The following is a 26,938-nucleotide window of genomic DNA, read 5'->3' as shown; positions in this document are numbered from 1 at the left end:
GCTGGTACTGTCTGCATGCTCTGCAGGGTCAGCAGACGAGGCTGCAGTAGGGGTAGGGGCTGCAGGCAGGGCAATGGACAGAGCCAGCAGCCCCCACCAGTCAGCCAGGGGCAATTCTCTGCTGACCAATGACCCACGCTTAGCTGAGCAGGCAGAAGAGGAGTGTTTGTACTCTGTGTCATAGCATTCCTTCCTATTTTGTCACTTCGAGAAGGCCAGAAGTTCAGATCTGGACCCCCCTGCAAGGAAGGGCTGCCCAACACCCAGCTGCAATAAACTGTGTGCTCAACACTGATTCTTAGTGATTTGGATGCGAAAAAGTCCAGCCCAGTGGTAGCACCACAGATTTTCACAGAAGCCTTATCAACACGTTTCAGTCTTTCCAGGACTGATTCCGGTGTCAGGGCGAGTGGGGAGCAGGGACAAACAGTTTCCTTGTGTGTTGCTTTCTCAGCACACCTTTTGCCAGCCTAATCAGATGGAGATAAACACCTTGCCACAGACTGCGTGACTGACGTCAGCTTTTTGTGTGCTTGGAATGATGTCAGCACCAGCTTTGCAATGCTTTAACCTCCTGAGTAGAAATAAGCACAGCAGCAACCAACCTACTACTTTGCACAAGCTGCCATGCCAAGATTATTTCCTTTTTGCCCTTCTGGCTACAGATGCTGGGTGAAGGAGGCAGGAGAATCAGAACAATGTGATCCACTCCTGTACTGAGCCAGTTTTTAAAAGGAGTATAAACAAATTTAAACTGAGTTATATAAAGAATAAATGACACCTCTCAGCACAGTAGAGAGGCAATTAAGAAATGGATTCCATTAATTTATATCAGTGCAAATAATATGAAATTAATTTCTCAGAATTTACACTACCATCACTGTAAATGTATTTTCCCACATATTAGCATACACTCATCAATATACATAAAAATTTACAAGTTAAATACAGCCTAGAGTTTCAAACTTGTGTAGAGGCCTCTGGCGAGGCATTTCTAGAGGATCAAAATTTCACCCTAATAGACTACATTTGCTTAATTCAGATGTCAAAAAAAGCCAAAATGGAGGCACAGAAACTGGTACCAAGAACATAAATGTCAAGAACACTGGGAAAAACAAGTCAGCGGTAGAATGGGCCTGATTTAAGGGGTTTTTTGGTTTCTTGTTTGGGTTTTCTTAAGAAATTTTCCTCAGCAGTTTCTCTTGTTCCAGGGGAATTACACCATATTACAGGTCATTTATACCCCACTTTACTTACACTGATTTCAATTTGTCTCATTGTGTTACCAATTTTCAACATTTGCTTCTACTGAAAGAATAGGAAAGTTATAAGCTAGTTAAGTTGTTAGCTGGACTGTCACTTATTAAATTAGCAAGTTTTTCATAGAAATCCTTGCCAAAACATAAAGAAAAAAGAACAGATTATTACAAATTCTTTTGGTATTCATTATGCTATTAGTCACAGAGCTCACTCGTACATTTCCAAATTTCAACACAATCATTTCAGGATGAGAAGTATTAATTTTTCCCCCTTCTTAGTATTTTTTCCTTTGCATCAAATTCCATGCCCTTCCTCTCCAATTGCCAGGAAAGCACAGTTTGGGATTCAAGAGTCTTGGTCTGGGCTTTTTTAGTTTACTTTTTCTTTCCAGAAATACAAGTTTTCCAAGGTTATTTCATCTACAAGAGAATGAATTTTTAATTAACTTGTTTATCTCCGTAACATATGAACACCTCAGGAAGACTAAGGGATCAGGTTCTATGACATCATGGTGCCAAAGGAATAATTGTCTCTTGTTTGTGCAGTCCTGAAAATTGCACACAGTGCTGCACTGACAGGATATATATTGTAGGAAAAAAAACAAAAAAAACCCCAATCAACCAACCAACCAACCAACCCCAAAAAACTAAACAACAACAAAATACCCCAAAAAAACCCCACAAACACACCCACACCACCTTTTTTTTTTTTTTTTTTCGGTTGGGAGGGGAGAGAGGGGCTGGAGGGCTTCCCAAGTCTGCCACAGGGTCATATTCTGTGAAATGGTTTTATTTGTAGACATGGCTTTTCACTCTGCACAGTTGTGAGATGATCATCCTTTTCCCCAGGACTGAGAGGCAGCTAAGACTATGTGACATTCTGGTCAGCAAAATCCCAAATCCCACTGCAGTTGCTACCCAAACGGAGGGTGGAGCAGCACTAAGAAAGCTGTCTCAAGCATTTCTGCAGCAAGCAGTGCTATACCTGTGTACTCAACTAGCAGTGCCCATGAAGCAGAAATAACAAAAAGAGCCAGAAATCAGAATCACAAATCCCCCTCTTGGATTTAGCTTTAAGCACAAGGAAGCTCCAAAAGCAAGACACCCCTTCAGCATTTTTTAAAACTGACTTCAGCTGCCAAAGGATTCCTCTGCAGCTTTATCCTCAAATAAAAAATTCACTGCAAACGAGCAATCATTAGTCAGCTGCATTTTTCATATAATTATTGGCAGTGAAAAAGCAAGCATGCAGGTTGCTGGAAAATAAGGTCTAACTACTTCCACCCAAACAGAACAGAAGTTGTTCACATAAGTTTTAGTGGGGGAGAGGGAAATCCTCAATGCTCCCCTCCTCTCTATGACTGAATACAATCTGGTTTTTTTTTCTATAAAGCACATTTATTGTGGGAGTTTGATTTGAAAGAATTTCAAGTAATTTAAACTTTGGCTGCATGCATATAGATAATTTAAAAACTGATCTTCAAGTGTTTCTACATGTTAATAACATTTCTGGTTAGTGCTATAATCAAGTTTTAATTCTCAATCTACCAACTGAAACACATGCCAAAAATTACCTAGGAAGAAATTATGTAGCTCAAAGTTAGCCAAGCTGACAGTACACCCTGTGCTAGCGGTTTTAGTGCAATAATATGTATTTTGCAATGGGTAGTTTTGAGGCTGGGGAATTTCGTTAGGGGTGACTATCAACAACCGATAGCTTTTGGAAACTACAGAGGTGCTGTAAACAGCCTTCAATGTAGTTCAAATTAAAGCCTAGTTCAAACTGTCTTTTCTTAATAGACCAGGATTCATCTTTCTTGCCTCATGTACTCAAAGCATCTTATTATCCTACGTGCTCTATGTCACTGCCCTCATCTGTCAGTTATTAAGGTGAACGAGAGAAACAGCATCTGGCCTTAAATAAAAGACACTGAACTAGGAGGTGCTAATTTAGATCCACCCTTTCTAGAACTGAAGTGCAAATGCAAAATGCACACTGCTCTGGGATTTTGGAAAGTGCAAATACCAGCTCACTCTGTTTCGGTATCTCTTCATCAGCCAAAGAGCCACCCAGCATGCAAGTTCTTAGCACATTTCAATACTCTTCTTGAAAAAGGTAAATGGGCTTGGTAAGATGCAGGGACAAGCCAAAAGAAAAGAAAAGAAAAATCAGTTTTAGTCCTAGCAAATGGTAAAATTTACGATGAAAAGGCTTACAATGTCAACTTGTAAACAAGGATTTTCTCAGCTCACGGGACTAGGCAAGAGCTTGTCACCAACACAGAAAATACCAGCTGAATGATCCTAACAGAGCAAACTCCTGCCGTACCTCAAACATTCAGTAAGAACACTGTTCACCACTGAAGTTTAGTTAAATATGCACAATTTTATTTATTGAAGAGATTAGGACAAAAACATTAAACCAAATACATGACAAAGCACCAGAGGCAGTAAAACCCCACCATGCACATCACCAATCTTTCCTCCTATAAGGTACTTATAGAATAATAAAAAAAAGTCCTTCTTGACACAGCACCATCTTCAGAGTGTAAAAACATTACTCCTTTATATTCTTAGTTACCAAAATAGAACCAAGGCAGGTCAGCTGCAGCTAGCTTTGTCTCTTGATAAAGAACTGTGAAACATCCTCTTGAGAGTGGGACCATAACTTTCCTGCAAGGCAGGCAAATAGCATCCATACGTCAAATGCCAAGTAGCTGTACGCACATGCCACATACTATAATTAAGCACAAATTCAAGTAACATTTACATACTACAGAGTCCACATGTACCTACCCAAAAAACATGACCACTTCACAAAACGTATACAGGCAGTAATATCAGAACAACTGAGGTACTGGAAACACAAATATTTATGCCAAGAGATTTCAATATCATACAGCAATATAAAAGCAGTAATAAAAACATTTGCCAGTCTAAATCAAATAAAGCTATCTAGAGGGGGAAAAAAAAAAAAAAAAAAAAAAAAAAAAAAAAAAAAAAAAAAAAAAAAAAAAGCTAAATAAAAAGTTATTTAGGGACAGAAATACCTGAACAGAAAAGAAGTGTGTTAACTACAGCATGTAACATGTCATCCCAAGTCAACCCGTAATTGAAGTACTGGCTTAATACATCACTACTGTGACATTTTCTTCAATAAATAGAATAAGTCTTGACAATACAAAAGGTGCATATTACTGTGTATGTTTCAAGAGGAATATCTGTAATATAAATGTTCAGCTTATTAATACCCTCTTATTTCTTAGTCTGGACATAAGCAAAAATGAAAACCAAACAATTCTTTTCCCAAGTTTAAAGGAAAATTCAAAGAAAAAACCCACAATACTCTTCCTCAATAATAAAGAGCCCTCTATTTACACATGGGCTAGTCAGTAAAGAAGAGATTGGTTCTCAGATGAAGACATTGTTAAGGGCTTTCTGCCCTCTCTAGTCATATACGTGCAGCATGGCAGATATGGAAGCCAGTATCTCATATCTTTAAAAAAAAAAAAAATTATACAGTTTTTTTATTTTCTTATTTTCTTTTTTTCTCCCCTATTATAGCAGTAATGCATCTGGAAGTTCGAGTTATAATAGCTTCCTGCAACAAACCATTTGACACAAAACAGAACAGCCTGTTAAATGACAGTTACTTCCCCTTAAGGGAACAAAGCATTAAAATGTCATTTCCTGACAAGAATATTAAGTAGTTTATTTAGAAGAAATGACTTGAAAATAGCTATCAAGAGACATGAACTGAAATTTTGCTTGTTTTTAGCACCCACTTTTCATGTCCGTCTTTGTGCACCTAATTTTTTTCTTGTATTAATCCCATTAATTATTAGACATCTGATTAAAAAAGTTAGCCAATTGTATTTTCCCTGAATAATGGCTGAAGTTAAATATCTAACAGTGCGATGCCAAGATGTGAGCTGAGGCAAAAAAGTTTCTATTTGTTGTGAGTTACCACTGTTTTTAATGGAACAGAAACAGGAGTGATACAGCTGCACCAGAACTGGCATGTGCAGTCTCCTTGGCTCCAAAAAGGTGAGAAGCTACAATTGCTCCATGCTGCCTTTTCTCCTCCGAATCAATCTAACCTGATAGCAAGCTCCCCCCGCCCCCCAGTCTGTCCCCATGCTACATTTGTTATATTAGCTCCTTGTGGAGGTTCCTTCTCAATCAGAGGACCTCTGAAGTGTCTTTTGCTACCAAGCTAGGCTGATGCAGGATGTGACTGAACGTGGTCAGGAAGGGCTCCTTCATGTGTCCATCTCCAGGTTGTGTACCTTCTGAACACCAGTCTTTGTGCTCAGTTAAAGAATGGGTCCAAGTCTTCTTCCATGTTGACATCAGGCACCAGCTGATCTGATACTTCCTTAGCACCATATCCTGAATTCGATACATTAAAATCTGTAGAAAACCATGGATGGTCCAGAATTTCCTGTGAAGTCAGCCTTTCTGATGGCTCTCGACGCAGTATGCTACGTATGAGGCATTTTGCCTTAGGGGATAGAGTTTCTGGAATGTTAAACTGCCCTCGACGGATCTTGCTGAAGAGGGAACTAGGCTCAATGTCATGGAAAGGATAGCGTCCAACTAGCATGGTATAAAGCATGACACCTAGACTCCATACGTCCGCTGCTTTGCCAGAGTAGCTGCCATTTGTGTTCAAGATCTCTGGACTCACATAGGCTGGGCATCCATGCTTATCAGAAAGAGAGTCATCATTTCCTCTTAAAATATAAGCATCTTCTAGGCTTTCCAATTTCACTCTAGTCCTGTGGGGGTGAAAAAAAAAAACAAAACAAAACACTATCAAGGTAAGCAAACATCAAACAAATTCTGGCTGTTGCAATTACATGGTTAGAATAGTTATACTCTACAAAATTTGAAAACTGCAGAAGTGCATCAGTTTAAAATCCCACTCACAGCAGTTGTTACAGATAAATTGATATTAGAGATATATAGGGAATACTGCCACACATACAGCTACAAGATTTCAAATACAGTCATGTCCAGTAAACTCATTAGTAAGTTTATGTCTTAAAAAGAGAAAAGGAACTGCCATATTCATGCTTTTGGTTATTTATACACAGACATGATTTCCAAAGGAGGACATAAACTTCAAGGCCTTTTCTGAGCTGGATGCATTCTAACCTACCCATGCAGGATTCATGCCTAAATACAAACCCAGTCCTAACTACACAAGGTTATTTTGACACCTTCTTGCTGGCAAAGCCACTCTGTACTCCTGTAATTCCACGAGGTTTAACAGTGATAAAATGGTCACTCTGACCTTAAATGATCTCTTTGACCAACCAACATTTTCCTTTACCCCAGCAATTCTAAGAGAAATTAAGAATGAACACTTTTAACAGATTTCAGTCTTCCCAAATAGACTTTTGGGCAAAGGGAGACAGGTGACCTGAAGGCCAAGATTAACAGCAAGCTTATCTACCCAGCTGAGCCAGAGGAGCTCCTCACACTGGAATGAACTGGCAAAGGACTTGCAGAGATGACAGGGATGTCTTATCTAGATTGCAAACTCCTGCTGCCTGCAAAGCACTGTGAACTTGTCATTGTGCTGCAGTAATTATCTCTGCAAGAGAATTTTCTTCCCTTATGGATATCACACAGAAGCAGAAAAAATGATGCAGAGCTGCTTGTCATAGCACTAGATGAACATAACCTTTCTTTCCTTTCTCACTGCTAGGCTTTGTAGCCGTATTTAAAAATCTGTCCCTGTTGGAGGCATCCAAAGGATTACTTTACACTATTTCCCAGCAAAGGATGGTTTTGAGAACAGAGTCACTACAATGCAACAGGGCTTGTCCAGTGCCTTGGGATGGCAGAGTGACGTAGCAGCAGTGCAGACCTTCCTTTTAACAATCTGCTGAGTTTAATAACTCAGCTTTGGGTATTACTGCCCTCACCCCTCAACCCCACAGGTCTGCTACGACCACTCTTAGCCCTGTGTCATGGCCCTGTTCCCACACCACAGACATTCACATGCAGGGACTGAACTTCATCCCAGAAGGCAGAACTTGCATCTCTTGACTGAAGCACGTAATTTAACAGGCATTAAAATAGACAAGGAGAGCTTTGTTTCTTAAATGTTTACTGAAGACAACATTGATTGAACTTGAGCTGCGAAAGACATCTGGGCCAGCTTTGGCTTAGACTTAGTTCCAGGGCAGTTCAACCCTATCTTTTTTGAACCAACAGAAGAGCATTTTACTCTGTGGAGTACTCCAGAGGCAACTGTGCCATAAACTTTCACGACACTTGGACCTTTTCAACAGCTAAATACGTTTACTAGCAGAGGTGAAAGCCCCTCTGGCAACATGCCCCAAATGAGGAAGTCATAAATACAGAATTCCAAATACCTGGCTCCCAAGCACAGAGTGTCAGGGCAGCTCCTTCTCTCCTGAAACAGGCCAGTGTTTGCTCCTCCCGTTCAGTGCTGACGGGCTTTGCTCAACACACCTGCTTCCTCATTAATTACCACTGTCATCCTAACACTACTTCTGACCACGGACAACCCCCTCATTAGCACTCAAACAATACTTTACAGCAGCAATGCGCCACACAGGAAGCGGGCTGCGAGGAAAAACCTAACTGCAATTACCAAGACCACAGAAATTTCCCTCTGTACACAAAGCGGAGGGTCCACAACAGGAGAGTGACTTGAGGAGAGTCCTTTCGCAGTGCTCAACTTGGACACATTCCTGCACCTGCACAGCATAGGAAGAGAAGCAAGGAGAAACGCCCAGAGGAAGATAACATGCCAAAGACGGCAGAGAACAGAGAAGAGGAAATGAGAGGGAAGGCAGGGACATGAGTTGTGGTTCCATTTGCATTGCCCACCTCAGTTTTTCCATAGAAAAGCATGTGTAGCAATAAAACAGTGGGGCCAGATACTCAAACATGCATTAAGTCACTGAACTGCCAGACAGGAAAGCATCGACTCACTCCCGCTAAGTAACAGAAGCAGAACACACACACAGGGAGTGGGGCAGAGCAGGCTATTTATAAACAACTTTCAGGAGGGAGTTCACCCCCACACATACTCGCCTGCCATCCCAGTGTCAACAACACAGGGAAATGTTGTTTACTTTCCTATCCTATTTTACATTTCTGGGAGTTGCCAAAGACTTTAGAAAAACAGTTCAATAAGAAGCTTTTATATTACATAAAATTATTGGAATTCCCTAATCTCTCATTTCCTACAACAGGCACAGTACAAAACCACAGAGAACAGACTGAAAGGTGTGTCAAAAATTCTTTTTTTTTTTTTTTTCCAAGAGAAGAAATAATTTCTTGATAGTAAAACAGAAGCAGCACACAAAAGCAGTATCCCCATCTTGCTTTCCTTGCAAGGTGCTGCAGCCTCCAACACGAAAGAGCGGGTTTTGTTTAAGCAAGCAAATGGAGCAACAGCTGGCCCTTATCTGCCTGCTCCTCTGTAAGCTGTGGGCAAATGAAAACACTCAACCCAGGTTTTTCATCCTGCTGAGCTGACAGGCTTTGAGGACACAAAAGGTCCCAAATTAAACAAAAACACAGCCATCAGCCCTCTTCCTCCTGGTCAGCCCTCAGCCAGAAACCCCCTTGTGTGCAAGGTGCAAGCGGTGAAATGGCTCCTCTGCAAACAGGCCGTGCTCCCGCAGCACTGGGCGTGCATTTCCCTGGCAGACTGCAGGGCCTGCATCCCCTGAGCATGCACTACCACCTGCACAGGCTCAGTATGGCTTACTCCTCTCCCAGTTACACCTAGGCACAACTCAGATGTTCCTGGTTTCATTTGTAAAGTCCAGTGTTTTTGCAGGAGATGACAACAGGTTTTCCATCCGTACAGCAAAGAGAACGCAGGAGGACGGGAAGGGCTGCCTTGACTTGACACAGCTGGCAATAGAAAGAGCTCACAGGGTGGTTCTGCCAGCATCCCTCACCACCAGCCAGGATTGGGGCTGGGCAGACCCACTGCAGCCCATTTTCAGTGAGAGATGATTTCACCCACCTCAGCCTCCCAGACGGAACGCAGTCTGTGCTACCCCTGGGTACTGCGCAGGTGTACGCAGCACTCTCACTCCCCTTTTAACAGTCACTTCACGTCTTTCCAGGCAATCAAAAAGGAGCAGCCTGGCTCAGAAACTGCTATTTCCCAGTGCACAGTACTCCAGCTCTGCGAGACACAGCTTCCAGCTCTGCTGGTCTTCCCTTACTCTGCGTTTCAAGCTTTGGCTAAAAGAGCTCCGTTTTCTGCAATCCATTGAGGTTTTTGTTTTGTTTTGTTTTTGTGGGAGGGGAAAGCAGGCAGGGAGTGAGGAGGGGAACGTGTAAAAGGAGAGTCAAAGTCTAAATACAGAGAAATGCAGAGACTTGCTGAATGAGAAGCAATCTCTCTCCCACACGACTCTCTCAGAAAGCACTGAAATCAAATACCCAGGAAAAGGAATAAAAGCCAACAACAACAAACAGACCCTGAAAACTTCAAGTCGATTCTGAGAATACAGAGCCTCCACAGAAAAGGGTGGGGAATGTGTACAACTGCAGGTTAACTGTACAACCCCAAACCTGATATTTGTTAAGGCAAAGGACAGAAAAAACTGAACATAAAGGTGTGAAATCACAATCAACTTTAAAGTGCCTCCCATCACAGAGAAAAAAAAGGACAAACAAAAACAGTTCTATAAAAACCTCTAATTCCATAAAGAATTAGCTCACGTCAGACAACTAAAGGATCCCATGACAAAAAAGTTTTCCAAAAGTATCAGCATTTGAGCTTGATAAACAGTTGCAACAAAATTAATCCCTGAAGTTCAAATGTAAGCGACTGCCACAGCCGGATGAGAATCACTTTGTACACATACTGTAGGGCAACAAAGACTCCTGCCAATGCTTACGTAATTACAATACATAATTTCAAGTTTTAATGCAGACTCCGAATAAGCACTTGGAAAAAGAGTGTTATGCATCTATCAGATCATTGATAAAACACTGCATTAGTTTAATACATTACAAAAAAAAAAAACAACAAAAACCCAACCAAAAAAAAAAACCCCTACCCTGAATCATGGCTATTTAAAAAGGGGAAGCTATTCTGCCTATGAATGCTTTCCCATTACTGGTGAATGAAACCACAGAAGTGCAATCAGAGGGCAGCAGCAGCACTCGGACGGGAAATGCGTCTTTGTCCCCATAGAAACTGTCAGGGAAACCCATGAAAAACAATACCACTCTGAGTTTCTTATCAATATGCCATTCATTACTTGACTGCATTCAGACTTTGCTCCAGTAATGTAGCAAAACATAATCAATTAAACATCTTCCAGAAGATTCTCCAATGCAATCTTCTGAGTTAGGACTCACCTCTGCCTTTGTTGCACATCTCATAATTTTTTCCAACAGATTCACATTATTCTTTCCTGTAGACCTTCGGGACTACCAGCAAATTGCTATCCTGCCTTTTGACACTCAGACGAGGCTGTAAGAATCCAACATTCACACTTGCTCTCCAAAACCAAGCAATTTTCATACGAAAATCAGTGGAATTATTCAGAGGGCTCTAAGCTCACAAAAAAAAGAACACTTTAACATTTAAAGCAGGGATAAAAACTGATAGTCTGAGTGTTTCAGAAGAAAATATCTTCACTGCAGTGAATAAGCAGTCAGTAGTAAAGGAGCCTGCACCTGAATCAATGAAAGCAGTAGCCTGTCCCCAAAGCCATCTGTATGAGAAATAATACCTGAACAACAGCTGAGCCAACCTTCCCATTTTGGGAAGAACAGATACACAATTTTTGCACAGCAGCACTCCCCATATGACAGCCAAATCATCTGCTTTGGGAAGAGACTGAAGGAAGCATCCTGCTACAGACACTCCAAATACACCATCCAATTGTTACTTAGGCTGGGTCAAATTAGAAGATTCAGGTTTACAGGATCTAGGTAGCAGACTCTAGAGATCAGGAAATAAACAACATTGACATCTAAATTGCCATTTTTTAAATACAATTGCAGGTAATTATAAAATGGCAATTTCTAAAGGTGCTTCACAATATTCCTACAACAGCAAAAGCTAAAAGCACCCAAGAAATGTCTCGTATTTCAATACTCTGACAGGCCAGGAAAGCTTTTCCCTAGGTAAAGGCTCTCAAGCCACTGACTGCCAGTGGACCAGGGATTGCTCCTAGGTGGCCAATAATTTATAGGTCATTTAATCAAGGTCAGTTGCTCACACCCCATCATAAAGATGAGAAGAGCATGCACACAATTAGAGTCACAAGAAGGCAAAAAAAAAAAAAAAAAAAAAAAGGGAAGCTCAACATTGGAAGTAGTAATCTTTTGCTAATCGATTTATTTTTTTTTTAAACTAAGGGAATCTCTCCTAAATAATGCAGAAGTAGGCTGCCATCAGGGAGCCAGTGAGACAGGGAAGGCGGTAACGAAACCCCAGGCAGATGATTTGCAGCTCTGGTGCAAAGACTCCTTCTGAACTCACAGCTACCCAACCTCCTTGGGGGCAGAGAGGCACAGGGGAGCAGGGGGAAATGTTATGCCATCAATTTAAAAACTGCTCCTTTCACCAACAGATCCCTTTCCAGTTTGTAACAGCACAGAGCATGGGCAATCACCACACAGTATCCTACACAACTTCAGGGAAGAAAAAAAAACAAACTCTGCACAAAGGCTGTTAGGTGGTCTCTTGCATAATGAAACAGACTCAAGGATATGTTTCAAAAGACAACTGTGACTTGCAGGCAGCACAGGTTTACAGGATGAACCTTGTTCCTAAAGGAAGATTCCTTCACTGGTACTTCCGCACAATAAGGAAGCCTCTAAAAATTACATCTCCCCCACCCTTCCTCTGCAGGGATGCTAACAGCACAGTCAGTCCAGCCTGCACCCCCTGACATGCAATACCCAGCAACTTAGAGCTTTTAACTTGTTTTAAGCTGGGTGTTTTTCCTACAGAATTCCACTTAAAAATGTGACTCTGACTCGCCTCCAGAAAGGGCTGGTGCCCCAAAGACCTCAGCTTTATAACACTCAAATAGGATTGCCGGGAACAACCTGTCCTGTATGCCATATACTTTGTTTCTTCCACGCCCTTACTACCTAAGGACAAAACATGTTCCCCAGAGAGTTGGTAGGCAGTGATGCATGTGTTGGGGTGCAGGCTGTGGAACCCAGTGCAGACCCTTCCACAGAGGACCTCGGTTACTATACTCTGAATAATCCATTTTTTTGATAAGAATCTGGCTCAGGGCAGCTACTTCACCACCTCACTTTTATCTTGTTGCATCACATTGAAGATCAGAGCTTTAGAAGGCTGTGCTGTCATGAACCATGTGCTGTGTTCCCCATCTTTTCTAGGTTTTCTGATACAATGCATGATAAAGATCCACAGGGAAAGAAGACCGCAATTTTATCTTTTTAACATAATGGCATGTTGTGAAAATAGCCCTGCACTTTCTGAGCCTATGATGGGTGCTCAATATCTCTAAGGCAAAGCCATGACATTATTTCACAACCTTACTGAAAACCTTTTGCTTAAATGTCTGGAAATGTCTGTCTCCACACAAAACATCTACTAGTAAAGCAGGTGCTCAAGACTAAATATGCCCCAGATTGGCTCCTGTTTACAACCTCCACTTTTCCTCTCCCTCCCAAGCCTGAAGTAATCTCCCAGTGTGATAATAAGGACAATTAGAAGAGAAGGCAGCAGAATTTCACTCTGACAATCCAGTGCAGCTGTGGCTAGTTGGGCTCCTGCCTCCCTTGCTCACCCCAGCACAGACATCCACAGATACCCGCAGTCTCCACTCATAATTCAATATGGACCATCTTGCAGCAAGTATATGGATGGAGGTTTTCAAGTCTCTGAAAGGACCAGGTGTTGAACTGAATTTGAGATGTGTCTTAAGACGCATCTTCTCCCAGGGACTACAAAGCACCTTCTGTCAGAGAGAACAATGGGCACGATGGGCATCTCAGGACAGGCACCACCCATGACTGGCACGACAGCCAACACATACCACAGCACCCTGCCTGAACAGGGACAGTGAAGACAAGGCCCTGCTATGAACCACAGACAGTCCAGGGTTAAAACCTGCAAAATCCAGAGCTGGGTACAACAGCAAAGGTTCTTGACAGCCATGGTGTCACTGAAAGGCCTTGAGCTGACGCAAGGTCCATGTGACTTCCCATCATCATCCCAGGGCCAGACAGCAGCCAAATCTTCCCTGGTTTTAGCATTAATTTATAGCCTTTGGCACAACAATTAACCTGTATGACTATCTATGCCCTCAGGGGGAGATTTATGCACTTCACAGGGCGGGTGTGATGTTCACCACCTGCAGACAGCCTCCCTCTTCCCTTCTGCTGGGAAGGGCACCAAACACCAAGCAAATTTAAGTGTTGCTCCCAGGAACACGGTGAGAGAACAGAGACTTAGTAACCAAACCACATAAAAAGCAAAGGGGGCACGAACCCTTCTGTGAAAAACAGTTGTGCAACCACTTCATCTTCTACTCTAAGCCTCACAGCAGATTTGCTGTCCATTAAGAAATTTGCCTTCCTCCCATATTCTAACAACAATAATTTCTGGTTTGAAATCTGACCTGTGATGCTCCACAATTGAAGAACTTCTGCTCTTTGATCCTGTGGCCCCATTCAGGGTAGTGTAAAGTGCTTAAATGACAAAACAGATGAAGACTGTTTTTATTTCTAAATGTTCAAGTATTTTAAGAGCACTCCCATTTTGTTTGATTGCCTTCCACTTTAGGACTCTCTTCCTAGGACTTAGGGAAAGCATTAACTTACATGTTCTCTATGGAATTGTAATGGTAGCAGCAAATTCTAACACATTGACAAAAAAGCTGCTGACCACATTATAATCTGACAAATGCTGGGGAAAAAAAGCTTACTACTAACTATAAGAAAATGAAAGGTCTACATGCAAAAAGGTTGGTATATGCATTTGTATTTTTTTGTGGGATCAGGTTTGTATCATGAGGATTGCAAACAACATAACTAGGTCATGTTAAAGCATCATCCACTCAGAGTTGAGAAATTAAAGAGGACAAAATATTCTAAGAGCACCAAGTAAATATGTTATGCTAACACAGGCTTTCTAAATTAGTGTATTGTACTGGCTGCATTCCCCTGGCATAGAGCAAAAAGTGTCAAATCCTGTTTATTTTTATTGAATCCCACCTGCCTCATATTTACTTAAAGAATAGAGGAAAATTACAATATCTAAATACCAAAATCATTTTAATTTTCCCTTCAACAAGTATGATGAATGTACAAGGTCTTTAAGCTTCAAATATTACGACAGCTAATATTTTAATATAATTAAAGGCTTAAAAACACACTAAAGAAATTAATAATTCCCTGACAGCAGAAATGTTCTTGTATTAAGCAAACCATTGAAACAACCAACACAGAAATGCTTCATTTAATTCTGAGATCTTTCAGATGGCTCTTTCTCAAAGCATCTGCTATGTATCAGACTGATGAACTGCTTTACTAGCTATGTACTGTGTATAGCACTATTTTTAGCACAACCCAAAAAAACCTGCCTGTTTTACAACATCATTATGGGACACCAGCTAGGAGAAGGGTATGGTTGCTCTGCCCAAGGGCCTACTGTGAGGACAGGCTGTACATAAAAAATGGTAAATACCATGCCATGAACACAGATAAAATACTCAAAAGCAAGAGCCTCACAACATCAACACCAACCTGGCTTAATACCCATGACAAAAAATATTTAACAACTTGGATGGAAGCAGAATACATACAAGTTTTATAGTAAGTCATCCCTGTTTTGGATTCAAGTTTCGTTCTGAAGTGTAAGGACACAGTTTTTGAAGTGTTCAAGTATCTTAAAGGTACTTTAGAAAGTCTGCTGAGACTCAGCATGGCAAGTCAGTGTTGTTTTCCATATTTTCAGTGTTCTGGAAGCTACTGCACTCATTTAATAGATGTGCTGCTGCTCGCTAACCCAGTCTTACAAAACATTTCCAGCCATGCTGTAATGTCTTAGAACTTCTGTTTCATCAAAATCAACTGCAGGTTTATGGAGTTTAACTCTGAAATTTCGATATTACAAGACTGACTATTTCAACTATAGTTTACAAAGGGATCCACAGACACACCTCCCCCTACAAACCACAACTGCACTACCTTTTATGCAAAACAAAAACCCCATGTAGTAAACCCACACATCATTTTTATGGAATGCAATTTACCCCATCTTCAAACTTCCTACAGTCCAGTATATAAAGGAACTATAAATTACCTTGAAACACAGACAATTTTTTTTCTGTTTGTTTCCACAGCGGAATTCTGAATTTCATTTTAAGTGCTGACGTACACACATGCCATAGTGTAAGACATGATCAGAGCCTGTCTACAGGATTTAGCACATTAAGAGAACACCTCTAGTACAATTAGGACCTCTACAAAATGCTCAGTGCTACCAGCCTACAACAATACTTTATTCCACCTTCTTACCTCCCAGGTCACTAGAAACATCCCAAAGCACTGTGATTTGACATCCAAATAACACACATTTTTAGTGGGGACATCAGGTTGAAGCAAAGAGCGCTTTGTGGTGCTGCTAGATCAGGAACCCAAATCAAATTCCAGCTGTAATTTAAATAATGGGAATGGGGTAGAAGGGAGTTTCAACACTGTATGCACTCACTTGCAAAACTTCAGGAGCTCTGTTTTTCTATTGAACTACCAAGATCTCATTAGGATCAATGAAAGATGATGTACTAAGAAATGCTTTAAAATTGATTTTCTTTTTTAAACAAATGGGACTACTTCCATATAACCTTCATCTTCCCTCTGGCTCCTCCATTCTGGCAGCTCTCCGCTAACAGCAGACAAGCATCTTACAAAAAAAAAATAAAAAATTAAAAGCACCAATTTTTCCATTCATGTGTTGCCTGGATTTCCCATCTTTTCTTCTAACAAAATAAAAGCCATGAGAGTCTTCAAGAAGAGGAAGTTCCAAAGCAGTAGGTACTTAAAATGAACTGCAGAAAAACAGCCTTAAAGAAATAGGAAAAGAACTACTAAGAAAGAGCTCCACTGAAGAGCAGGTGATGCACAGCAGCAGAGTTCACTCACACACAATTCTCAAAACATCAGTTTTATCTCTTCTCTCCCTCTTTGGTTCATTATGAGCACCAGAGAGCAAGGGATGGTGCAGCACCCGTCTGCCAGGCACGGCTGCTGACGGCAGCTCAAGGACTGCTCAGCACACAGGCATCCCCAGCAGCAGCCTCAGACACATAGGAGCTCAGAGGGGTGCAAGCAACACAGCAACACCTCTGTGAACTCAGGACAACCAGGAAAATTTTTCATTTCTAAATATAGCAGCAGATTGAAAGTGATGACTGATTACAGTGTGATGATCAGAGGATGTGAAAAAAGGCAGTCACTGCTGTTTGGTTCTATTTCTATCTCACATTATTTCATCTCTGTTTATTTAGCACAGAAAGGATTACAATACCTTCCTACTTACAAACCAACATTACATCCAGAAGAAAACCGCATTATGATTATCTTAAAAATAACCAGAAAGTCCTATTTGACCTTTAAAGTGAATTATTGTATAATTAGAAGACAATGCTTAAAACTGAGTAAGTGTCATTTTGCAGACAACAGCTAAGTTAAAAACATTCATAAAAGCCAAGACTGCTATTACAGTACACACCACTTTTCTTGGGTGGCTGAAGCATTTGGCCCTGTGCCTCTTATGTTGCATTCAGTTCCTAGTAAGCAGCAGGGTAGGAGTTCAACAGCATTCAGCACAGGCCTACGTCTGCTCCCACTGCACTGCTCTGAGCTGCTCTGCCTTCCCTTGGAGCAGCTCTTCCAAGCTCTATTCTTCATGCAAAACCACACATATTTACATTTATCCCCAGGAAAAAAAAATCCACTTTAACATTAGGACGTTATCAGCTACAACAGAGAACAATCCCTCTCTCAACTATTTTGCACAAGTTTCCTTCTTATCTGCATCAGAGGTTCTACAGTGGTGCTTAATTATTAAACTGGGAGTAAAAGTTGTGGAAATGCAGTTTATATCTACCTGCTCTGCTTTTCTCTATGAATGGACATTAAGCTCATTTAATTTTAGGCGTTTTTATTCGAAAAAGATGAGGAGGCAATTGGACCTTTGGGCTGCAGAAGAAAAATGCTTTGCAGACAATCATCTGAACTGAATTAAGAAGTGCAAATATATTTTTCAGTCTGTAAATAGATTAAAAGGAGAAACCTACTTTGCAAAACTCAGCTTGCAATAAAATTTAACTAGAGAATATTTAAATGGGATAGATGGTCATCTTTATGATGTCATTTTTATTTTAAGACCAGGAACTTTTCTTTCCTGAATGAATTGTTTATTAGTTTTTTCTAATTTTTAGATCACCAACTTCCTGAGCCTGTGGAGAACTTAGAATAGAAACTGGCTGTTGCTTCTAATTCCCCCAAACATTTTGATAGGCACTGATTATTTTTAACAAAGCTCTCCAGAACATTCATTTCACTCTGCAGCAGTTTGAACAAGTTTTCAGACAATTTTTAGTATTTAATTAAAAGGGCAAAATATCTCCCCATCCTCTACTAACACAGGAAGAAGCACAAAGGCAGGCTATCCTCCCATTTAAATGTTTGGGTTTTTTTTTTTTTTTAATGGTCATCTTCCAATTTAATCACTCCGTAAAAGCCTGATATTATTCTGACAGTATCTATTGCTCTGATACCTTATGTGGAAGTTGCAAATAAATTCATCATTCAAGACAAAGAAGACTGGTAAAAACAAGGAAAGAGACAGGAAATTTCCACAGGTACAACAGTACAGCTATTGCTCCACATGAGAAAGAGCACTTTGAGAACATACACAGAGCAACCAGTGCTGTTTCTTTCCCTGTCTTCCCATACTCTTTCCCCAAATAATTTACACAGGGGGGTGCATAGGGAGGAGATATTATTAAAAAAAAAAAAAAAAAACAAACCAAACAGAAGTTCCCCAAGTACTACAGCTGATACTACAAACAAGCACCCCTGGTGAAAGGCAGTTTTAGTTTTAGTACAATCAGTGACCACACAACTACAAGTAGCCCCCAGACCCTCCCAGCATGGAAAACAAGATGTCCTCAGAACAGTCCTACAAAAAAACATTTGACTGTTTTCCTCTTTACACCTCCTCAATGGAATGAGCCATTTCAGCCCCCAGTTCTCTTTAACACATACAGGATCCTCTTTTAACATCAGAAGCCTTTATGATAGTACAGTTCTTACACCAGATACCCTTTCCTGCAGGAGATGCCTCCCCATTAGGAATGAGGAAACTCCTCTAGGTGGAGAGGCAGAGGCCAGGCACCGATGCCAACAGCGCTCTGTACTTACTTTACTCTAAAACCTAAGCCAGAAGGTGAAATGACACATCCATGCCACACTCAGGTTGCCGAGGAAAATAAACAAAGGGTACAGTGTCCTGCAACTCCAGCTATCTGACCTCAGGCACTCCCAGCCATAAAGTGAGGGAGACTCTTACCTTTCTTCATCCTTGAAAATAAATTTTCGCAGCTTGAGATCTCGCAGTACCAGTCCACCATCATGGCAGTGTGCAACAGCAGAAGCTATTTGATAGAAGAGTTTGGCTGCCTCCTCTTCTTTAAGCTTCTTGCAGGTACGAACAAACGAATGCATGTCCCCATAGCTCCTTTCAAAGAACACATACGCTTTTGTCTCCCCAAGAATTATTTCAGTAATTTGGTTGATATTTTTATGCGCAGGCAGACAAAAACATGGTGCTAATAACTCCTGGTAGCAGCCAATATCAAACACCTGCAGGAACAATGACAGTAAAGCCAGGGTTAGTGACAAGAAGGACAGTGAAGTCATGGTACCTCTGAATCTGCTAACAAAACCATCTCTAAGTACAATTTATGTCACTGCTGAAAGCTGCACCGATGTAAACAGGATGTCACAAACTCACGGCACTGAGGACAAGACAAAGCAGACTGTACAAACCCACAGAGAGACACATGTAACCTTGACAGGAAAGGCTAGTCTTCAAAACTGGAAGCAAGCACAGTTACATTAGCTAACACCTGATCAAATCCAGAATGCAATCTAAATTAAGCTGTGAGGACCACTGATGTATAAGGGCAGTACTCAGAAGGAAGAGCGTTTCTTTTCTATTTTCCATCCAAATAAACTCATAAAAAATACAGCCAGTAGCTTTGTATTGAGAGAAGCTGTCACATTAAATCCACCCTGATACACATGCCTGCCTCTTTTGATTTTATTAACCCATTAAAGCCTTAAAGATTTTTCAAGCTTAAAGTATCATCTATTGCTATTCCTGTTTACTTCCTGCCTTTCTTTCATCTATGAAGAACAGCAAAGCCACTTTCACTTTCCAAGTCTCAGTTCCACAATGGCTGTTTATAAGATCAGAAGGACAACCCGGGAAATGGCTCTGCCTGTTGGAGCACAGACAAACACCCTTCAAAAGGCAAAGACAAAACCACCCTGAACTCTGCATTTCAATCAAGTGCTCCATTAAAAGCAAAGTGTCCCTTTACTACTAAGTATGTTATCACTGATCTTATGAATGAGCTGCAAGAATTAAAAAAGCTGCTGGGAAACCCAAATATAAAAAGTTACTATAATCTAGTGATGACGAATGAATCAGTATTTGAGTCAATTGAGAAAAGACCACATTACAAGAAAATGAAAGACTTCATTGAGAATAACAGAAGTCAGTGTGCTAAAAGAGACTGTGAGCAAAGTACTGATAGGAGGGATTTTTATTTTTAATTATACCTGCTTTGGAGGACTGCAAAGCAAGTATTAGCATTTCCACCAGCATAAAAACTTGATTAATATGTAACCTACTTGTGAGTGTTTTGTTACTTTAGTAAAAAAGAATTTAAGGTAGTCATGTGTCCTTTGAATGAAATATAAATATGAAGAACTGGTCTAGTTCTCTAACCACTGTTTTAAACTGCAATTTTTTTTTTCCTTTCTGTATTTGTGTTCCAATAGTGGATATATTTATACCCCCTCTGAGAAGCAAATATCTCCCTGCTTTCTCTAAAGCTTTAAAAATCTTTAAAAATTGAGTGAGAAAGATACAGTTCAATCAAAATTTACCTGAGGCTTCAAAACCTGCATCATTTAATGCTTCAGAGCACAATCCTAATAAATCCCTTCCACAGAAGAGGACCCAAATCCCAAGAAACTGGGACACCCCCTCCTCACGGACCTCCTTTTCCCCTCACCCCATACCTGCACTGCCTTACCCCAGCACAGGGAAAAACAACCTTAAAGGCAGACTGCCAAACAGACCCAGCACATTTTACGGGAGGAGGATTAGTACCGAGGCATTCTGGTGACATGGTGCACCAGGGAAGCAGAACCAGGGCGGGGAGGGGGTGTTGCTAAAATCCCTGGTGTGCAATTCATTCCAGAGGAGAATTCATTGACATTTGGATCTCAAAACTGGTAAGGACTACATTGTAAGTGAATGGCTCTTCTACAAAGCAGCTGCTATAAAATAAAATTTAAGCAGGAATATTCATGTAGCTCAAACCCTTCATGTGAAAAAACATCTTTCCAGAATTCTCTCCTAAACAAGCTTACCATAATGTTACATTTTGTGGTTCTCAGACTACGTTAAATACGTAGTTCTGGATATGTACCAGTACATTTGTACAGTGCGTTTGAAAGGGGGTAGATAGGAAACACTATCATACTGCTAGAGTATCAAATACCTTCCATAAAGGGCTTCTTTGTATCCTAGCTTTTAAGATCCCTGGCCTCAATTCAGCAAATGTCCAATAAGCTGCAGTTTGATTTAGGTCTCGCTGGGAATTGAAGTGAGAAGTTACCATTGTTTGGATGCCACAGAGCCTTGAAGCAAATAACGGCATCTGTACAGTCAGTGGGTACAGCCAAATGAATCTTGAGAATCATCAGTATGTGTCTGTTATCCAACCCAACGTCTCTGCAAGCAATCTCTACGAGCATCTTCAGTAAGATACCAGAGAGCACCTTTCTCTTTGCCGGAAGGCTACTTGACAAATAGTTGTCATGATACTGCAGGCATTTTAAAGCACACATTAAATTAAGGCGAGTTCAGGACTGACAACTGCATACCCACAAACTAGCAATCCAGGCTAAGATCATATTTTTGGAGCACATCTAGTAGTGCCTCACACATATGGAAAAACTGATGCTATTCAAATGTCAGGATCAGCTCAAAAACACACAGCTTAAATGGAAAGGGAAAAAAAATAGCAGCTCAGTCTTTGTGAGCTGCAGTTATACTGTTCATGCTGTTATCAAAACAGTGCCTTAATCCTGCAAACCAAACAGGAAACAAAGAAGCGCATAGCCCCCGCTTTACCACTCGCTATGCAAGTTCACCTAGAATTTCATGCAGAGCAGCAGCTTTGTGAGATCTGTTTATTTCATGAAAAGATGCCAATGTCCTAGAGTGCAGCACTGTACTACTGCATCGAGCTGGGCTTTCATTCTCGAAATTCTCATGTTCTGTTTCAGTTTACTAACAAAGCATCCAGTTCAGCATGCAATATTAGTTCTTTGCAAAGCCATGGGCCTTTTTTCCCCTAAATAATCACATGAAGTCCTAGGCTGCCTTAACATCAGCTTTTATAACTCAATCAGTAAGCATATTTAAATTGCCCTCTGAACTCCAATCTTCACAAATAGCAAGGAGGAGCAAACTATTTTCACTTCTCTGCTACAGCCTAGTCCTAGTCCATAACTTTTCATGAATCAAGTATCAGAAACTATGGAAAGTCAGCAACACTATTATTAATCCCTGGAATACTAGTAAGCTATAATACATCTACTTTTCCATCTAGAAATTTGCCAAATGGCATTAATTCCATGTTTGGGGAATAATACAAACACTGCAACATGTGCTGCAAGGTTGCAATTTGCTACGTAGTTATCAAAACTACTACTGGATACTGCTTCAGTTTGCTTGACATAAGTCTGCCTCACTACAGACAATAAGAATCACAATTTGGGAACAAAGGATAATATTCCCTCAGCTCAAAAAGAGAGTAACACCCCTCCACAGATGTGCGCGCATGTGGATTTCTTTTTCCCACAGCTCACCCTTTAATAGTAGGAACAAACTGGGAGGAGGCAGAGAAAAGCCGGCAGGCTACAAAGAGTGGGATAGCTATTTTGTCTGCACTTCTAAAAACCGTAGGTGTGCAGGTTTTATTCTTGCTCAGTTGGGCAGTGGGGGAGGATGCTGTTTGCAAACAACCTCCACCGTGAGGGAGCTCAGACTGATTAATTAGATGTGGTTTTTCTTATTTTTAAATCACTTTTAAGACAAAGCTGATGGCAATCTGCCCCCACCCCCTGCTTCTCCATCCTCTTCCGCACCTCAACGTACAGAATTGAGGGCAGTAAAAATCGAGGAAGTCAGCAGGTCCCAACACCTTAAAATTAGTTGGGGATTCCCTACTCCATTTTGAAAAGTAAGCGTGGGGAAGATGAGGCTTTCTCCTGGTCTGAACTCACGTTAAAAACCTACTTCAAGAACGGCTCTTTCCAGAACAATATCCCCCTGCCAATAGAAGGCAGACCTGGCTCCGGGCCACCGCTATAACGTGGCCATTGTCTGGAGAGAGGGAAAAGTTAGAGGATTCGCTGTAATCCCGCGTCCCTGCCTTTTGTTTCTCCGCTGTTCAATAAATGAGGTACACGGCCGTGCTCGCCCTCCTGCAAGACACGGGAAACCCAGGCGCGACGGGAGAACCCGGGGAGGGGGAGAACAAGGAGAGGCATTACCTTGCAAACCAGCTCCTCGCCGCTGTGCAGATGTACGGCTCGGAAAACGTGGTCTCCCTCGAGAGGCTCCAACAATAAGTATTTCCCGATGCAAGAAACGCAATGCGACAAGTTCGGGGTCTCCGGCGGACTCGGCGAGCCTAGATTCGGGCTAAAACTCTGGCTTGGCTCGATGGACCGTATGGACGAGAGCTCTTCAAAATCCTGGGTTTTATTCCGCGGTCTCCCATATCGTGCTATCGTGATAGGGGTTGACCTTTGTATGTTCATGAGTATGGAGAAGACCAGCCGAGACGCTGCACCGGAGCCCTGGCGTGGAGCGCGGTCCCTCGCCCGTCCAGCTGCGGCTGCCTTTGTGTGGCGGGGGGGGCGGGAGCGGGAGCGCGGCGGCGGCGGGCGACCAGCCTCAGCGCCGCGTCCTGGGCACAGGGAGAGAGCGCTCAGCCCGCGGCCCTTTGTTCCCGCCGCCGGCCGGGCGCGCAGCGGCGCGGAGCAGCGCGGTGGCGGGGCAGCGGCGCCCGGTGCCGGGGAGCCGAGGAGCGGGCGGCGGCGCGGCCGGGGCTGGGGCGGCCGCCGCTCCCGCGGGGCGCGCAGCGCGGGCGGCAACAAAAGATCGGTAGCGCGGTGCGCGCAGCGGGACCGTCCTTCCGCTCCCCTACGGGCCGGCAGCGCCGCGCTGCCGCGGCTCGGCTGTAGATGGCGCGGGAGCCTCGCCGCTAGCGCCCGGGGCGCTCCGAGAATGCCCCGCGAAACAGCGAGGGAGCATTTAACTTGGGCCGACAAAGGAGCGGGACCGCGGCGGGAGGCTCGGGGGAGCCGCACCGGCACCACGGGAGCGCGGCGGAGCGCGGGGCAGCGCGCACCGCTCCGCGCTGGCGGAAAGGAACGGGCTGTCGCTGTCGCGACAGAACAAAAAGTGCAACCAGAGAATAGAGAGCTCCCACGCTCCCCCTGCACGGCGGATTTGTGAGCGGGGGCTCGCTGCCTTCGCCGCGTTTAATGGAGTTCACGCACAAAGAAAATAAAAACCGACGCGGCGAAAAGGGGCCGAGTTCTTATTGCAGGGGCTGGGAGGGCGATAAGCGAAAGGCCATACGGAGCAATCAACTGGAATCGCTCAAAAAAAAAAAAAAAAAAAAAAATGCAGAGAGCAAATTTTGTTTGACGATTCCCCCCCCCCCGTCCCCCCTTGGGGACAGGACATGCGGAAGGAGAGGGGTAGCCGCGCCGCTCCCCTCCACCGAGGCACCGTCTCCCCACGGCGTATCAGCAACTACTTACGTGGCGGGGACGCTGGCTGCCTCCGTGCTCGCTGCCGGCCGCCGCACGCCCGCACGGTGCCCAGCGCGCAGCCCGACTGCCGCGCAGCCCGACTGCCCCGCCGCCGCCGCCCGCCCCGGCCCGGCCCGGCCCGGCCCCGCCCCGCCGCCCCGCCCCGGCCCGCCCCGCAGCCTCCCCCCGCGCCGGCCGCGCTCGGGGTAAACAAGGTGAGCCGTCCTTCCGCAGCCGTGCTCAGCCCTGCCGGGGGCTCGGGGGCGGCCCGCCGGCTCGGGGCCCCGGGGGTGCGCCGGTGTGCGCCGCTGTGTCCGCCAGTGTGAGCGGCGCTGCGCAACGGTGGGATGCTGACCGCGGCTTCCCCGCTGACAGCGCTCCGGCAGGTCCTGCCTCTCCGGGGACTGCCCTTGCGGCTGGGGGCGAGATGTTGGTAATAATTTTAATATCAAATAAAATAATAACAATAATAATGATAGTGGCTTAAGCGCCCCCAAAAGCAGAGTCCGCCCCGCTGCCGGGCGCGGGGGCTGATGCGGTGTCGCATGTGCTGGCCGATTTTTTTTTCTCAATGAAGCAATCGTTATTTTCCGGGCAGCGCCGGGCCCCGGATATTTAGGGGAGCACAGGCGGCTGTACCCTGCTGCTGTCGGGTGGGAGGAGTTCTCCCGACTCCAGACTTGTCTTAATCCGTCCCAAAATTAAAACGGAGGGGAGGAGGGAGTGCGGGGGAAGGGAGGACAGGGAAAAAACGTAAACCTTTTCACAGAGAAAGCCATGAATGAGGTCGGTCTGTCTCCGCCCAGCACCACTGCGGGCTGTCGGTTTGGTGTTTTGTTTTTTGGTTGGTTGGTGGTTTTTTTTTTTTTTTTTTTTTTTTTTTTTTTTTTTTTTGGGTTGTTTTGTTTTGTTTTTGGGTTTGTTTTGTTTTTTTTTTTAATGGGTCCCCTTTTGCTTAAGTAACAGGAGTTTAGCTCTATATTGAAGTTTGATAAGTGGTTCCCTGAACTCTTAATGAGCCTGCCATGTACTCCCTAGTTTTTGTCTGGAGATTGGTGGTGAATTTCTTTAAAACGACCGAAAAAAAGCCCAAACCAAACACTCACACATCTTCCCCCATTCCCCTCCCACCCCCCAAAAAGGGGGTAAAAAGTATACAAGCCGGCAAGAGAAGAGAATAGGTCTGTTAGGAGAGCACAACTCTGTCCTGGAGCTGCAGCTTCTGCAGGGCAATGCCAAAGGACTGTCTGTGTCTTGAGTGTCTTTTCCCCACATCAGCACAGGTAAGGATCAGAAATGGGAGAAGAGTTGTTTTGGGGTGAACACCTGTGAGTTTGGGTGATGTCTGTTTTCAAGGGGTGGAAAGAAGTGAGTATGACAATAATGAAATAACCAATGGAGGAGGTGCCTGCTTTAAGGCAAAGAGAAATAACCTATGAGCAGGGCTCCAAAGAAGCTAGGGATGCTGCAGTCAGGGTCTAGTCTTGGCAGGGGAGGCTTTGGAAATGGCTCTCCACAGCTTTGCACCTGCCTCATGTCTTGTCCTCCACACTAGGAGCTGTAAGTTCCCTGTTTTACAGTTATAAGATAAATACCATGAGAAAAGGGTTGTCATGATTTTAAATTTGGCACGGAGAAGACGAGCTTCTGGCAACAGACATTTGACCTGGTGAGTGTCACTAGGGTAGTGAGGAAGGTCACACACCCGGTGATCTGCAACACCCCCTAGGACGACATGCAGACTCAGTGTTAGCTATTGGCTGTAAAACGAAAAGGTGCTTTTCCTGCCTTTCCTTACTTATTCCCATCACCTCTAAATGCTTTGTAACTTTTCAATACCATTTTTAGAAATGAGATGAGCAGTGCCGGATACTGAATCATTGCAAATAAGGACAAGCCATAAAGTTATGCAATACATTCTCCAGTATCACATCCTGTGATCCAAATCAAACATTCTTTTCTTAGTAGATGGCTTTTTACACAATTTCTCCCTTCCTCTCCCCCTGCATACTCCTTCTGACTATGACAAAGACCTAGGCTCTTGCATCAACCTTTGTTCTGTAAATAAACTTTTTCTGTTTAACTTTCTTAGTTACCCAGCATCAGCCAGAGCAGCAGTCCCTAGCAACTCTGGAAAGGCTACCCAGAGCCTCCCAGCCCAACAGGAAGAAGGAGTGAAAGGAGAAAGAGATGAAAATCTAATTCATCCCAAGCCTCTGGTTGGAAACTCCTGATTTTTATCAGAATTGGGATTTAAAACTGAAGAAGGGATTAAATATTCAAGTTTGGAATGAAGAGGTTACAAATTTTGGGTTCTGAATTAAATCTACACTGTGAGGCATAGAAGGATACATGCAGTGTGTAATGACACCGTTACTTATCCATCAGATGAATTTTATGCTTTAAGAATATTTTAATTATCTCACTCCCTTTGCCATGGAATTGCTCCCCAAACAATTTGTAAACTTTGCTTTTGCTCTCAGTTATATCAATGAAGATTGAAGATTGCCATTTCAGTCCAATGTTAGAGT

At 43.1% G+C, this 26,938-nt stretch overlaps 1 protein-coding gene across 1 annotated transcript; it reads right to left on the bottom strand.

The window, feature by feature from the left end:
• Positions 1–3,625: 3,625 nt before the first annotated feature.
• Positions 3,626–23,548, bottom strand: TRIB2 (tribbles pseudokinase 2). The gene is made up of 3 exons (XM_040059687.2): positions 23,136–23,548; positions 18,847–19,139; positions 3,626–6,040 (listed from the first exon to the last, which is right to left on the bottom strand). Exons 1-3 carry the CDS (start codon positions 23,403–23,405, stop codon positions 5,572–5,574), a joined length of 1,032 nt encoding a protein of 343 aa, XP_039915621.1. The 5' UTR covers positions 23,406–23,548; the 3' UTR covers positions 3,626–5,571.
• Between the last annotated feature and the right edge of the window lie 3,390 nt (positions 23,549–26,938).

Source organism: Hirundo rustica, chromosome 3, assembly GCF_015227805.2.
Source record: "Hirundo rustica isolate bHirRus1 chromosome 3, bHirRus1.pri.v3, whole genome shotgun sequence".
NCBI classification, from domain to species: domain Eukaryota; kingdom Metazoa; phylum Chordata; class Aves; order Passeriformes; family Hirundinidae; genus Hirundo; species Hirundo rustica.
The sequence above is the reverse complement of the archived record's forward strand: the minus strand, read 5'-3'. Positions and strand labels throughout refer to the sequence as shown.